The 15,329-nt window shown below is 39.0% G+C and overlaps 1 protein-coding gene across 1 annotated transcript in view; it reads left to right on the top strand.

Annotated features, from left to right (window-relative positions):
- AKAP6 (A-kinase anchoring protein 6) overlaps positions 1-15,121 on the top strand; it is a 289,841-nt gene extending 274,720 nt beyond the window's left edge. Inside the window, 2 exon segments of the mRNA XM_048484616.1 lie at positions 3,928-7,327; positions 14,193-15,121. Of these exon segments, the coding sequence (XP_048340573.1) occupies positions 3,928-7,287 (3,360 nt within the window). The 3' untranslated portion in view covers positions 7,288-7,327; positions 14,193-15,121.
- The last annotated feature ends 208 nt before the right edge of the window (positions 15,122-15,329 follow it).

Raw genomic sequence — 15,329 nt, forward strand, 5'->3', positions numbered from 1 at the left:
CCCCAGTTAGGTTGCTGCTAAGAGGAGTGGGAATCTTAGTTGCTCAGCATATCTGGATCATTCTGCAGCATGCAAGCACCCTTCTCCAGTGGTGTCGCGCCAATGGGGCGGGGGGTCACAATGCCTTGGGCGCGCACCTCTGCAGGGGTGTGGAGCGACGGGACTCAGGGTGCATGTGAGCCCCGGGCGCAGTTCTTCCTCGCTCCGCCCCTGCCCTTCTAATTAGGGAAGTTGCAGCCCTTGGCAAGGCAAAAGCTGTGGTTGTTAGTCACACGAGACTGTTGCAGGTGAAGAGGAGGGGAGCTAAAGGTTCCTGAGGAGAAGTTGAAAGATATCAACTTCTGTGCAGTGGGACACATAGATTCGCCTGCCTCCAGTAACCTTTCTTGGCCTTGCTAACTTCTCTCCTTCCCCTCCACTTTTCCACCTGTAGGACCTTCCAATTCCTTATTTTCCTGTTCACCCTTCAAAAACCATACATTGACAGTGGCTGTGGTAGGCTTTGGGCATGTGAGCCTTCTGGGTTTTTTTGGGGGGGGGACTTACGACACTCACAGGTAGAAGAGTTCGAGGGGCTAGTGGCCATTAATGGTTTAGAATGCCTGATTTGCCCCTCTTCCCTGCCCACCTGCCTTGTTCTTTGCTGAGGTGCTACAAGCCCTGGAGTGTCCTGGAGTCAAATGGGGTGGAAGGGAAGATGGAAAGCTCTTCTCCTCCATCCCACCCCTTTAAAAGTGTATTATGTTTGACTTTGCCAAGACCACAAATAGACCTGCCCCCTCATCTAACAAGCCTGATTGTTCAACTTGGGAAAGGGCTGGAACAAGAATGGAGGGTCTGTTCACATTCATTATGTGTCATCAAGTCACTTCTGCCTTATCAGTCCATATAAAAGTGTAATTATTAACAGTTCATAGATGTCAATATAATTTATTCTCTCAGTAAAAGAGTTGTTGATTATATATGTTTATTATATACGTATATATAAAGAAAAATATATAATATATGGGGGGGGGCATCCAGAGGTGAGATCCAGCAGGTTCTCACCAGTTCCCGAGAGTGGGTTACTAATTATTTGTGTGTGCTGAGAGGGGGTTACTAATTGGGTCCACTTTTCCATCTCCACGCCCTCGCCTCCACCTCTCTTCTTCTTTCTCATAGCCCGGAGCTTGCTGGCTAGTAAGAGGAGGGACCCTTTAACTACTGTTGGGTCCAGGGGACTTTTTACTTGCTTGGTAGGCTATTTATTTTGGCATTCTGTTCATTTTATGATAAATTATGATTTACCATGATGCTTGGCCACTTAAAAGCTCTGTATTCCTGTATGTGAGAATGTTATGCTAATCTGTGTCTCTAATCCTGGATTAATTAATGTGAAATATTTGCAGAATATACAGTATGGATTGCGAATTCTAGTTCACAATGGATGATGTTTTTTACTTTAAACAGAAGAAGAAGAAGAAGTGTTTGGATTTATATCCCCGCCCCTTTCTCTCCTGCAGGAGACTCAAAGGGGCTTACAATCTCCTTGCCCTTCCCCCCTCACAACAAACACCCTGTGAGGTGGGTGGGGCTGAAAGCTGTGACTAGCCCAAGGTCACCAAGGAATAAAAAGGGAGTATTAATGACTGATTTTAGGTATTTATGGGGCTAAAGGTTTACAAAACATTTTGCATAAGTGAAAGGTTAAAGGTACTAACTACTAATGCTTATTCCATTTTTGAAAAAGTCATGACCTGTATATCCTGGCAGTAGCCTTGATATCTAGCTCTTGAATATGCCTATGCAGTAGGAATGGTCCATCGGATCCATGTTTTAATGAATTTGTGTCTTAATCTAAAGTGCAAATTATTTTGAGTATTGAATGTATTAGCCCTTCAGAATATAGTTAACAAACAGTGGTGATGGCGAATCTTCACTAAACTGTAGTGACCACTCATGATTTCACAGTTGGCATAAAGTCCTGTTGTTTCTTATGTGGCTGGTTAGCGAAGGTAGAAAACGGGATAATTTTCCCTGTTGGGCTGTTTTAAAAACATGTTTTAGAAATATGGTAAAGTTCCTTGTTTAAGGAAAATATCCTTCTTTTGATTTCTAGAAACAAAATTAAGTATTTGAAAGTATTAAGTATTTGACAGGCAGTCAATTAGAGGAGAAGTAGTTGTTTCTGTTGGCAGTTAACGATAGGACTTGCTATAATGAGTTTAAGATACCAGCTGGAAATTAGGAACTTTTTTTTACAGTAAGAGTTTTTTACAGTAACAGAGAAATTATTAATGCCCCGCCCCTGGAATGCCTGACACGCCCCCATCATGCCCCGCCCAGCCCCATTGGCGCTATACCACTGTTTGAATCCCACCACCATGGGAACCTGTTACTAAAATTTTTGGATCCCACCACCGGGGGCATCATTTTGTACTTTTTCTCATCTTCAAAAAAATGTAGATCTGGTTCTGAATAGATGCCTGCCTCTCCAGATAGCCTTGCACTACATTCTGTGAAGAGCCCTCATGTAATGGGATTTCAGTCTGCTTTCACAGCTGAGCACATGTCAACATGAAAGGTTTTGAGATGGTCTTTAAATGTTATATACATATAATGTGAAATTTTATAGGAAATCAAGGGGTTTTTTCTTTCTGCATCTCACTTCACTATTCAGCATAGAGCAATGTCAGCACAGATAATATATGAAATTAATATAGTATTTGATTAAACTGATAAGATTGTTTTTACAACTAAAGACTTTCACACTCATTAGTCATTATGAACCAGTCTTAAATACTGCCCTTGTCAGCAAGCAAGCAAGCCGAAATTCAAATACAGTTCAGTACTGTTGGATGTATCCTGTACAAAGTAATTATTATTTTAAGAACTACATATTAGATTAATTTTGAAGAATTCTGTGCTAAAATATTTTTAACAATTTTGTCTTATTTTTCATTTACCAGCATATTCTTGCAAATTCACATATATGATCTCTCAAATAGATGTTTATTTCTGTTATTGAGGATAAATGTTATTTTCACACCACTTGGATTATGCAGGATTTGATTTTAGTAGGACCTCTAATCTAGAGATGTTGCTGATTAGCCAGTTTTATAATAATGTGATTTTCTGTGATGTAATACACATAATTATGACTGGATTTGACAGTTCAGTGTGTATTACCCAGACCCAGATAGATTATCCCAGTTTGCTTGCATGAACCCAGCTGTTTCTGGCCAACTCAGTAGCAGCACTGAGCAGGCAGTCAAGAATAAGTGCTTTCAAACTGCCCCACAACCATATCCAACATCAGTAATCTCACATTTCAACCAGTGCTTGGGAACCATAGTTAACAGAATGGAAGTGAATAGGATAGAAATTTAGATTGTTGGTATCTCCTGAATCTGGAATAGGGTGGAGCTCCAGTATTTATATTTCTTTAATTGAGTAGCTAAGTAGTTCAGAATCTGTTGAATTCCACTCTATTATGCAGAAGCCCCAGCCCATCTAGTGTGACTAAAGCGCCTGTAAAGTATAGGGGTTACCCAGGATGTACAAAGTCATCCTAACACACCTCACAACCTCATTGAGGATAAAATGTCAGGATAGAACCTTATTATATTGCCTTGAGCCCCTTGGAGGTAGGGCAAGACAAAAACAGATGCTTCAGCAAGAATTTTATCCTAGGTTTCCTACATCCAGGACCAATATTCTAGCCTCAGTACTAATACTATTGCTATTTATTGTGTTTCAGAAATGTATCTCACTTTTCTGTATTTTAACAACTTATAAATATGTGTCCTTTGTAGTCCTACTATAAACAACAAGTTTTTTATAATGAGTAATGTGCTTTGCAATGCTTTTCCATTATGAGGTGAAATGTATTATTTAACATTTTGATTAACAGGAGGTTCTGTTTTTCTGTTTGTGTATTTAAAACAGGAATCCTTGAATGTTATTGATCCAGGCTTGATGGAGCTAAATGGCACAAGTGAAGATGCACTGGAATGGGATGAAATGGATATAAGTAATAAGTTAATTAGCATTAATGAGGAATTCAGTGAGCTTGATCAAGAACTGAAGAAGGATGACACAGAGCTGAACTCTGCATCTGAAGCATGTGTTAACAACAGTCCAAAACAAGAGGAAAATTCTGGTGTTCATGAAAATTTTCTCAGCAGCCCTACTGTTACAAAATCACCTGGCCCTCAAGTTTACCAAGTTTACAGTCTCCATAATGTAGAATTATCAGGAATAAATCATATATCCCCTCTGAAAAACACCTCCAAATCCCCCAGTGCCACAGAGTCAGACACTGTAAATATCCATGCAAATAAAGACTCATTATTTTCACCTTCTAAACATTTGCCAGATCTAACAGGAAGCACCACTTTCGCAAAACCACAGAATTACATGTATCACAGAGGAAACATAAGCAGACATTCAGAGATTCAGAATAAAATAGCAACTGTAAGTGATACAGAGGCTATGAACAACTCTGAAATCAGTTTGTTGAGTGATACTGATGGAATGCCAGATAATTCCATAACTAATGATTCCAGTTACCAAATAGGGGAAATTGCTGATTTAACAAAACAAAAATCTAAATCAGAAGGAGAGGAGACCCATGCTATTTTCCTGAGTTCTTCTCAGTCAAAATCTAGTGACAAAGTTAGTGATCTGGACTGCATAGCCCAAAGTAGCCCTGAGTATTCAAAAGAGGGCTTACAAGAAGGAAAACACAGTGTCTTTACATTTTATGATTATTCATACCTCCAGGGTTCCAAATTCAAACTGCCAATGTTAATGAAGCAATCATGTTCGGAAAAAGCACACAAACAGGGCAGTTTGCTACATGGCTTTTATTTTGATAAAATCCCATTTAAATCTGAGCATCGGCCCATAGAATTAAACCCTCGTGGATCTACAAAGGAACTTGTTTTATCAGCTGACTTGGATAATTTGAATCCCAAACCTTGTGAATTTGTGGAAGATTTAAAGAAACTAAGTGACAGAACAAATATGAAACTGCTTTCAAGTTTATCACACAGCTCTTCTTTAGACTCCCTTTCAGTGGCAAGTGATTTGTTTGGCTCAAGTATTTTTAGAAGTGGTGATGGCCTTCATCGGAGCACTTCCTTAGAGAGTTGGCTGACTCCTTACAAAAGCAATGAAGATCTTTTTAGTTGTAATGGGTCTGGAGACTTAAGTGGAAGTAGTGATTCTGTTGGTGAACTTAGTAAAAGGACATTAGACCTTTTGAATCGTTTAGAAAATATCCAGAGCCCTTTAGATCAAAAGATAAAGCGTAGCATCTCTGATATTACACTCCAAAGCACTTCTCAACAAATGTCCTTGACTGGCCAGTTGTCACTGGAGATTGCATCCTCTATCAATGAGGATTCACCTGCTTCTCTCACTGAGCTAAGCAGCAGTGATGATCTGTCTCTGTGCTCCGAAGATATTGTATTGCACAGAAATAAAGTACCCGATTCAAATGCATCATTCAGAAAACACCTCAATCGGTCGGTTGCTGATGAGAGCGATGTCAACGTTAGCATGATTGTTAATGTTTCCTGTACCTCCGCTTGCACTGATGATGAAGATGATAGTGATTTGCTATCAAGTTCTACCCTCACCCTGACTGAAGAAGAGCTGGGCATTAAAGACGAAGATGATGATTCCAGTATTGCAACTGATGAGGATATTTATGAAGATGGCAATTTAATTTCAGGACTTGACTACATAAAGAATGAACTTCACACTTGGATCAGACCAAAATTTTTTCTGACAAAGGAGAAGAGAAGGTGCAACCTAGATGATGAAATCCAGTGCTGTAAGAATTTAAGATGTAATGAGACTACAAAATCAAAAGATGCTTTAAGCATTGAAAATTTTTTGAACGATTCTATACATAAACTTACAGAAAATAATGGCAACGCCAAGACTATAGCAGATAATCATGAGCCTGAAAAAAACAACCAAATTAAAAATGATGTTTTTCAGTTTTCAAAGGATCATCTAGTGGATGACATGGAGAATGGTAATGTTGCAAATTCTCAAGAAAGTCCACAGGAAGAACATATTAGAATGTATACAGTTCCCACAAATATTAGCACACTTGATACCACAGGAAGTGAAAATGAATGTTGTGTCTGTGAAGCATATACTGATAGTTCTGATGAGTCACATATGGATAGCAAGGAGTCTGTTCCACTGCGAAAAACGTCCAACTCTCCAAAGGAATGTCAAAAACACCTTCAGTCTGATTTCAGTTGCATTAAAAAGTGCTTTACAGGACGTGGTTCAGATATCAAAGGTTTAGATACTCCAGATACAGCTCTAGTAAAATCTCTGCCAAACAGTCAACAAAACAGAACAGGAATTAGCAAAGATGGTAGTGATTGCCACACTGCTTTGAAATCAAACAAAGCAGGAAAAAATACTAAAACTAATGGTCCAGATTCATGTTGTAACTGTGACTCTGTTGCTTCTGATAAAAGAAATGGAGAGGATTGCTCAGTGCACAACTTTGTGATGGAGATAATCGATATGGCCTCAACGGCCTTGAAGAATAAGTCACAACCTGAGTGTGAGCCAGCCATTCCACATCCATTAGCCCAGATCAAGCAAAAAGTTCTAGAACATTCTCACAGGCCAATACAACTTAGAAAAGGGGATTTTTACTCTTACCTCTCACTCTCTTCTCATGACAGTGACTGTGGGGAAGTGACTAAGTATGTTGAAGAAAAAAGCAGTTCTCCTGTACCACTAGACTTTGCAGATGACGGGGACAATATTGAATGTTTCTTTGAAGCCTGTCCTGAAGACGAGCGAGTTGAACAGGAAGCATACAATAGTGATAGTGCCCCTGAGGTACCTCTGGTAAAATATGAAGGGTTGGGTTTCATAGATGAACCTAAAACATCTGCTGAATATAGTGGCTTTCCTTTGCTAAATGAGGAGATGGATGCAAATGTGCCTGATTCTCTTAGCCAGATGGTATCAGATAATTTAAAAAATTCTGCTAGTGAATCATTGATTTTGGACATGCCTAGCAAAGGTTCAGATTTAAATTCTCTCCCTAATAGCTCCAAAGAAAATCTTCCTGGAGAGTCTCTTGGTATTGCAAAGGCTAAAGACAATCTTGTCCCTTCTATAAAGACCTCTGTAGAAGACATTCAGTTAAAGTCTGATCAGTTGGAAGACAAAGATGTTTTGTACCAGAACACTAAAACTGTTACATGTGAAGATAACCTCCTGCATCTTCACAAAGAACGGCACATAAATGCACATAGGTAGAATGTATTCATCCCTGGACACCTATCTATTTCATAAAAAGGTAGGTACCATATCCCATGCACAATGAGATTTGCTTCTTATTTATATGATTGTATTACAGAGCACAGTTTGTTTCATTTCTGGATTTTTAATTGGGTCATAGTGTTGTGTTATTTCAAAGTAAGGCTCATTTGAAGTAACTTCTTACTTTAGAATTTGAACTTGGATACAGATAACCAAGTATGAAATGCAGTTTTCATGCATCAATAATTGCTAACATGAATTTTAAGTATTGCTTGGTTCATCAAGTTGCACAAAATGTAAGAAATGAGCTGGCACAGTACAGTGATGAAGAGATGCTAATACTCTATGAAGAGTCACTCCAGTTTAAGCCCATTTAAACCAATTGCCTAAGACAGGAGAAAATCTGCACAGGATTGCATTGTTCACTAGGAATCAAAAAGTGCCTGGTTCAAATCTCATCTCTGTCATACCTAAATGCTCGCCTGGCCTCAGCCTCCAACCATAATAAAATAAATCTAATAAAATTGGCTACATTGTAAAGCGAACTATAACAAAATAGGGATGGAAGCTGATCTTCCCTAACTTCCCCCAGCAGTCCCCAGTACACCATGAAAAGCCTCTGCTGAAGCTTGGGGAGCCCCTCTAAACAAATTCCATGGGGCAGGTAGTGCGGGAAGAAGGAGGGCAATGGATGAAGTTGCCCATCCTTCTTTTTAAAAGTTTCTTTGCTTCATTTGCAGAAGAGTGATGGAGGGACAGCTTCACCCCATGTCTCTGTCTGCAGCCCTCTGTGCAACACAACATTTTATTCAGGAGAGTACCTAAAATCTAAGCAGAATTTTTTAAGGGTTCTCAATTTCTCTGAGAAGCAACATACAGGCATATATTTCTCATAGAACAGACAGGTCTGTTTCAAGCAGATGCAAGGTACATCTGTACTCAAATGTAAAGTGAGAAATATTCCTTAACTTACATTATATTATAATTACATTATAAATTTTAGACACATTCCCCAGACATCTACCCCCATATCAGTTTCACACTTACTTCCTGCAAGGCAGATAGAGCTATCACTGCAGGACTATTCACGCTACAAAGCTGCATTATATTGGGAAATGGGGTGAGCAACTAAGCATTGTTTTCCATCATTATGTTTCCATCATTACCACCTTCTCTTTAAGGGTTCTAAAGAAAAGTGTGCTAAAGAAAGGAATGATGGGCTTTCCCCATTCCCAACAATTGGGGTCCTTCTCTCAAAACATCCTTCTTTGGCTGATATCATCCTACATCCCAATTGTGACAATGAGGACAGTTGACGATGTCTGTTACTGGAAAAGGAGAGTTTTGAGGAGGGTTTGTACTTGCTGTTCAGGTCTGCTTATTGAGAGGTGTTAGAAAGTGCCATAAAGTTACAACCATTTTATGGCAACCCTGTAGGATTTTCTAGGCAAGAGACTTTCAAAGGTAGTTTACCTTTGTATGCCCCTATGTAGCAGCTCAGGGCTTCCTTGATGAGCTCCCAACCAAGTACTAACCAGGGCTGACCCCACTTTGCTTGTGAATGAGCTAGACTGGGGCCCCCAGAGGTAGGATGGAGGAATAACAAACACAGGACAGGTCCAACCCACAACATTGTTGTAGATGTTTTCATGGAAAAAACTCTCTCTTATTGAAAAGGTAGGAATGCTGGATTCCACACAGCATATGTATAATGGAACTCGTTTTCCTTCTTTTCGTTCACATGTGTGCCCTTAACCATTCAGGCAGTGATTGGGACCCCTGGAAACAAGCTGAGATGCTTTTGTGCCTTTGCACAGAGACCATTCTCTTTTTAAAAAATTCCTGCAACACATGCATAGCTGTGTAGGCCTACAGATTAACTGCACCGACGTAGCTGTGCATGTGAAACCCAGAAAGGAAAAGGAACCTTTCTTCAACCATTGGGCAATATTGAACATGTTGCTGTACATCAGTCATGGGGAGAAAATGTGCTTGGACTTTGAACACTGTTAGGCACTTAGAGAATCTGCCCACAACCTGCTGGACTACAATAACGGTGGACAGGTGGATTCTCCCTGATAGTGGATGGTGTGGAACTTAAAGGGAATGAAATAAAGCATCTCCTGCCTGTTGTGTTTATGTGGGAGTGCCTCCAACCCAAGACTGTCCAAAAGGATTGCTGGTTTAGTGATTTTCAAAAATCCTGGGTTGAGGAGAATAAAATGGCATAGCACCAAGAGGGTAGGGCAAGTGTGTAACACTCGGCATGTGCCAGTGCAAGGGTGTGGCAGAGGCGTGGCGAGGGGGTTCTGGAAGTGGGTGGGGGCATGGTGGGGGCGCAGGGCACATGCATTCCCCAGGCACAGTTCCCACTCGCTACGGCTGTGGTCAAACGCATTTTGGGAATGGGAACTGTGTGAACTCCTCCCCCTGCAAAATGGTTCATATAATGTCCTACACCTGTTATCTTTGGCCTGTGTGGAATTCATCAATATTTCCTTCATAGAAACTTTGTATTTGTATGCCACATCTCTATGGGAACTTTAGGAACTGGGAAAAGAGGACAGGTACACAATTCTCTAATGGCTAAGATCTCTCCTGTAGTCCAAGGGATTCCCATTTTCATGAAATGTGTCAAAACTATCTAAAAATGTCACACGACGAGTGAAAGATAGGGGGAGCAATCCTCATTAGGTTTTTATTCAAAAGGAAGCCCCACTTTTGATTTAGTGGGCTTATTCCCACTAAAGTGTTTTTAGGGTTGCAGCCAGTGACTATTTAGGAACATGTATTGTTGAAGGATTTCAAGGCTGGAATCAACTGGCTGTTGTGGGTTTTCCTGCCCAGAAAACCCACGACAGCCAACTTAGGAGGAGTCAGAGGTAACTGTAAACCCCTATCATTCTAACACTCTGATCCTATGCAAAGTTAGGTACGCCAAAGCCTACTGATTGCACTGTAGTTAGGCAACCTAATTCTGGATGGGGTTGAAGGAATCTTTGAGCACCTTAAAGGCCCAAATTTATCAAGATTTGTTTTTTAATGGATTAGGGGCAAAAAAACCTCATGCCACAATAGATATGTTGATTTGATAAGCCTCGAAGAGTTCTGTATAGTTTTTGCTGCTGAAAACTGACACATCTGCCCCTTAGGAATTTGTCTCCTATGCTAAATTAGTATTATTTGAACCAATCCAGTTTAGGAAATCTATACATGGATTTCATCGGGATCAGGAGTTGGGAAAGAGAAGGCATAATCTGGCTGTGACATTGAATTGTAATGGAGTGTGCATTTTAGTGCTTATCTAAATTCAGTTGCAACTAATCATACATATGTACCTTTTTAAAAGTGCAGCATGGGGAGACTGGGTGCCATGTAGAATTGCTGCTCTGTTTTTAAGCACTCCAATTTTCACTGGTTTCTTGTGCTGCTGCCCAGTCAAGCCATGTTTGGACAAAAAATCATTTATTATAATGATTCTACAAAGAAGGTTCCCTTGCATTGGGAATAATCCCATTTCTTTGTTTTAAAAGCATTTTATACAGCAATAATCTTCTTTTAGCCATACACAAACACCATTTATTCAAAGAAACCCCAGTGAAATAAATTAAATACACACAGCTGTATCTGTGTAACTGCTCACATAAGAAGTATTTTTGCCTAAGCACTGCAATATCAGAGGAGGAAGCTCATGGAAGATCATAGGTCTCTTCCTTTGTTAAGAACATTATAGAAATAACACAGGTGTTGGGATTTTTTAAATAGTCAATGCCCTAAACAATTCTAAGGGTTCTAACCCAATTCTAACCCTTCGCATGGGCCAATAAACCCAGGCTGAGGACGGGGAAAAACCCATTTCGGGGGGGGGGGATTTCACATGGCTCCAACCCCTAACGTGAAGCTGTCCCACATTCCCCCCCCCCAAAAAAAACAGGTTATTAAAGAATCGCACGATCCACGATTCTCTTGTTCTAATGCGTTTTGAAGCCACTTGCAAGCAAACGGCTGACCCAGGAAATGCTTTACTCAGCTGCACTTCCCAAATTTTAATAGTCCCCGCTGGCAGCCTTCCAGTGAAGGGAGGTGCATTTTTTTAAGCCATTCATCTGTGTGAAGGCACGACGGCAGCCCATGGGCTCCATTCACTGCCCGCAAGGAGGCATGCGAACGCGAAAACAGGGGAGTGGATTGCTTTATCCCTCCTGCAACCCACTTTCCTATGCTGTGCGGAAGGGGCCTAAGTGTTGACTCATCCATCACTAGATGATGGAATACTGACACATTAACAGAAAGTCTCCATCCTATTCATAAGAGTGAACATGGTATCTCTGTGCAAATACCCTTGTGCCAACAGAAGTGCCTCCTAAATTGATTTCTTGCATTGGACTTGGACAGTAGTGACATTGATAAACCAGTTATCCGACTCAGCATGAGGCCCATTTGAAATCTGCAGTCATACTATGGAGCCCTAAGGCAAGAGGGTAGTGAGTATGAAGCAAGTTAAAAGAAAGCATCGCTGGGATCTCTTTTCTGCTGAATTGGTGGAAGATTCCCTGCCCCCACTGTGAGAGCTTAGCTGATACTTAAACTTCATCTCCCATGCTATGGGAAATGAATTAGAGGCAATCTATCCTAATTTGTTAACTTATTCAAATAACAGTTATTATACTTAACTATGCTAAAGATTATCTTTTTGGTGGCAGATTGTTTATTTTTTGATGAGCCTAATTACTGATTTTCCAAAGGTAATTTACATTTATTACTAATACATCTTTTAAAATGTGACAGATAAATGTTGTTCCCATAAGTGTATTATGAAAAAAGTTACTATTTAAAAACACATTATTTAATTTGAAAGATAAATGGCAAACACCATTATTTTTTTTTCTTGGAGCACCTGTGCTGTAAGCTCATTAAAATGTGTGATTTTATGTGGAGCTGTGATACTTAAGAGAAAAATTATCTATGGTATACATGTACCCTAAAAATAAACTCAGTGCGCAAAGGTGACAGTATGCATATTTACCAACGCAGATCAACTAATTTTATATGATTTCTGCCTCTTTGCTCCAGCTGCAAGCAAGAATAAAGTGGGAATAGACAAATATATTTTGCTTCTGAATATAGCTAAGTTGCAATCTCATTCTTTATCAGTGTGTTATAAAAACTGACCATTAAGGGAATGTAATAGCAATGCTGTAAGCCATTTCAAAAGTAATTCTGTATTTGGAACAATCATTCTGTTCTGTGATCTAGTGTGCTGCTTGAAATGTTGCTCAGGATTTCTTTTTGCTCATCAAGGTGAGAGCTTGCAAAGAACAAAGGATGAGATCATGCCATCTTTTTTACTGTCAATAGCATCCACCCATCTATCATACTGCTGGTATTGTTTTCAGCCCAGTCCTGAAGGTATTCCAGATGCAGATATCTAGGGTTTTTTTGTTTGTTTGTATGTTTTGCTGTCAAATCAATTTGACTTATGGAGACACTGGTGGAAGTTTGGAGGCAATAGGGGTTCAGAGGTGGTTTGCCACAACCCTGGTATTCATTGGAGGTCTCCCATCCAAATAATTGCCAGGGTCAACCTTGATTAGCTTTTGAGATCTGAAGAGATCAGGCTAGCCTGGACTATCCAAGTCAGGGAGAAGCCTGTGACCATACAGAAATCATTCTTGCAGGGTCAGAGTGATTAAACATGTCCGATTCTGTGTTCTTTGTTATTTAATCACTGACTGTCTCTTATGGCAGCAGACATCTAACGTGAAGCAGGATACAAATAGTTATTTTATTTCACTTTCCCTTCTATCTCAACAACTTCAAGATATTTGAAATATATACTGCCCAAGTGTGAGGATTTCAATTTAAAAGGCCACTCCAAGTTTTTTAAGAACAGAAATGTGACAACTTTCCTGAAACACTTTAGGTTCTTGTTGAAACTTGATGCTTGAGCTTTTTACAATTTTGCATGAGCAGTGAGCACCATTTTCTGTAAAAAATATAGAGGTCAGTTACAGCAACTAAGATCAAAGAAGAAGGTAACTGGATAGATGCAGCTATTTCCACTTGATTTGGGAAGGCATATCATGCAAGCCTGGAGTGCCTCCTTGGAAATGCTTGAGAGAGGTACTTTGTACTAATCTCCCTTTTCCCCTATATTCTGCCAGTTACTTCTTCATAATCCTTATCATAAACCTCTACTCTGTGTTGTATAGATTAACCCAGGCTAAAAAAAATTCTGAATCATGAAAAAAAATAATTAATTACTTTGAGAAGAAATATGAATTTTAACTTTAAAAAATGTACTGCTTATATTTATGGATTATTTGTATGCGACCTATCACCTTTTTGAATTATCTTTAAGCACTATAAATAGTACTTAAATAGGTTATGATTCTGTTTATGTAACCTACTTACATCCCATACTTACATCCCATCCCATAACTAGATTACTTGGAAGCAAGCCTCCTGACTTTAATGGGTCTTACTTCCATGTAATGGATTTAGGACTGAAGATTATTTTGGTTGGTTGGCCTTTATTTAAGTCATGCATTCTTATTGATTGTGCACTTTCAAACGGTAGAGAAGGTAAGTTCACAGGCACCTGAAAGGATGGGATTGAGGGAAAAGGTCAAATTTGATTATTTCCCCTGTGCTTTTTGAAACTAAATCTTGTTTTATAAAAATCAATGACGTTTCTACATCAATAAAAAGATATCTCTCTGATACTGACTTAAAACCTCAGGCTAAGAAAGACTGTAGCTCGTATACAGTTATTTTTACATATAAGGACATTGGTATGAGATCATAAAATTGCTATTTTAGGTTGCTCTGGAAAAGCTTGTGTTTTGCAGATGAAAAATACTTTATTTAACATGCTATTACTTTTTTCCTTTTCCTTTTAGAATATTGGCTGCATTTCAGGTGCAGGCTCATGCTCTAAACCACGGGATGACCTCTGATTCCATTGTATCACTGCCTTTGTTACTCTCCCAAGATAAATTTTCCTTCTAAATGTGATTTCTCCATGTTGGCTTTGAGACCAGGATGCATATGCTGGTTTTATTTCAATGATCAGTTTGTTAAAACATTTGTTGTCATATGGATTTCTCTCCCAAGCTACCTCTCAGCAACCTACCCTTCCAGATTTGTAAGCCTCTGTATGACTTCTCACCAACTACATTTTTTATGATTTTGCAATTCCACAGAATATATGGTAATTCTGTATCACCATTTCAGAACTGTATATGTCATTAATTCTCCTATTTTATGTATCAAATTTGATATTTTATGTGTATAATGCATACTGTTTTATTGAAAGTATTTTGTTTAGAATGAAAGTTTGATTGCAGCAAAGACCTTAATGCTTCTGATTCAATACATATGAAGTTATTCAGAATAAACACAAATCCTTTTATTTTAAAATTAATCTATGCAACACTTCAAGAAACAGCTACACAGTGTTGTATATTAAGAACTGCTAACATTCTGCTGAATTAAGTACAACATTTTGGTTTTATACTACACTTCTTGAGGTGGTAATCAGAAGGAAGCCCCACATTTTTAAAAATTGTGCCTTGCTGTATTTCTTATGTCATTTATTAAAAAGCTGCTTTCACAGTAAAATTATGTTGGTTTGAAGGAAGGAAATAGCAAGGTGTGAATAATTTCTGTATATATGTATAACCCAAGTGCAAACATTGATGTATAATGACAATATAAAATGCTTTAATGTTTGTGATACCCAGTGGTGTGGAAGACATAAGCCTTAAAACCACTAGATTGCATGATAATTAGAATTGGTATAATAAACTAGTTTACAGGGGAAACTTCAGAACTGGCTCTCTTTTACTTTAAAATAAATAGTATATGATTAAATAAAATAAAGCTATCTACATAAGTCCACAGTCATACCAGGTTGTATGCACACACATTGCGGAAGAGTACAAGAACAGCTTATCAACTGCATCCTAACACCCTGACATTGGCGCATCAGTGGTGCTACTAATTACTATCTGATGAACAAACAGACGAGAAAGCAA

The sequence above is a fragment of the Sphaerodactylus townsendi genome, linkage group LG02, assembly GCF_021028975.2.
Source record: "Sphaerodactylus townsendi isolate TG3544 linkage group LG02, MPM_Stown_v2.3, whole genome shotgun sequence".
NCBI classification, from domain to species: Eukaryota; Metazoa; Chordata; class Lepidosauria; order Squamata; family Sphaerodactylidae; genus Sphaerodactylus; species Sphaerodactylus townsendi.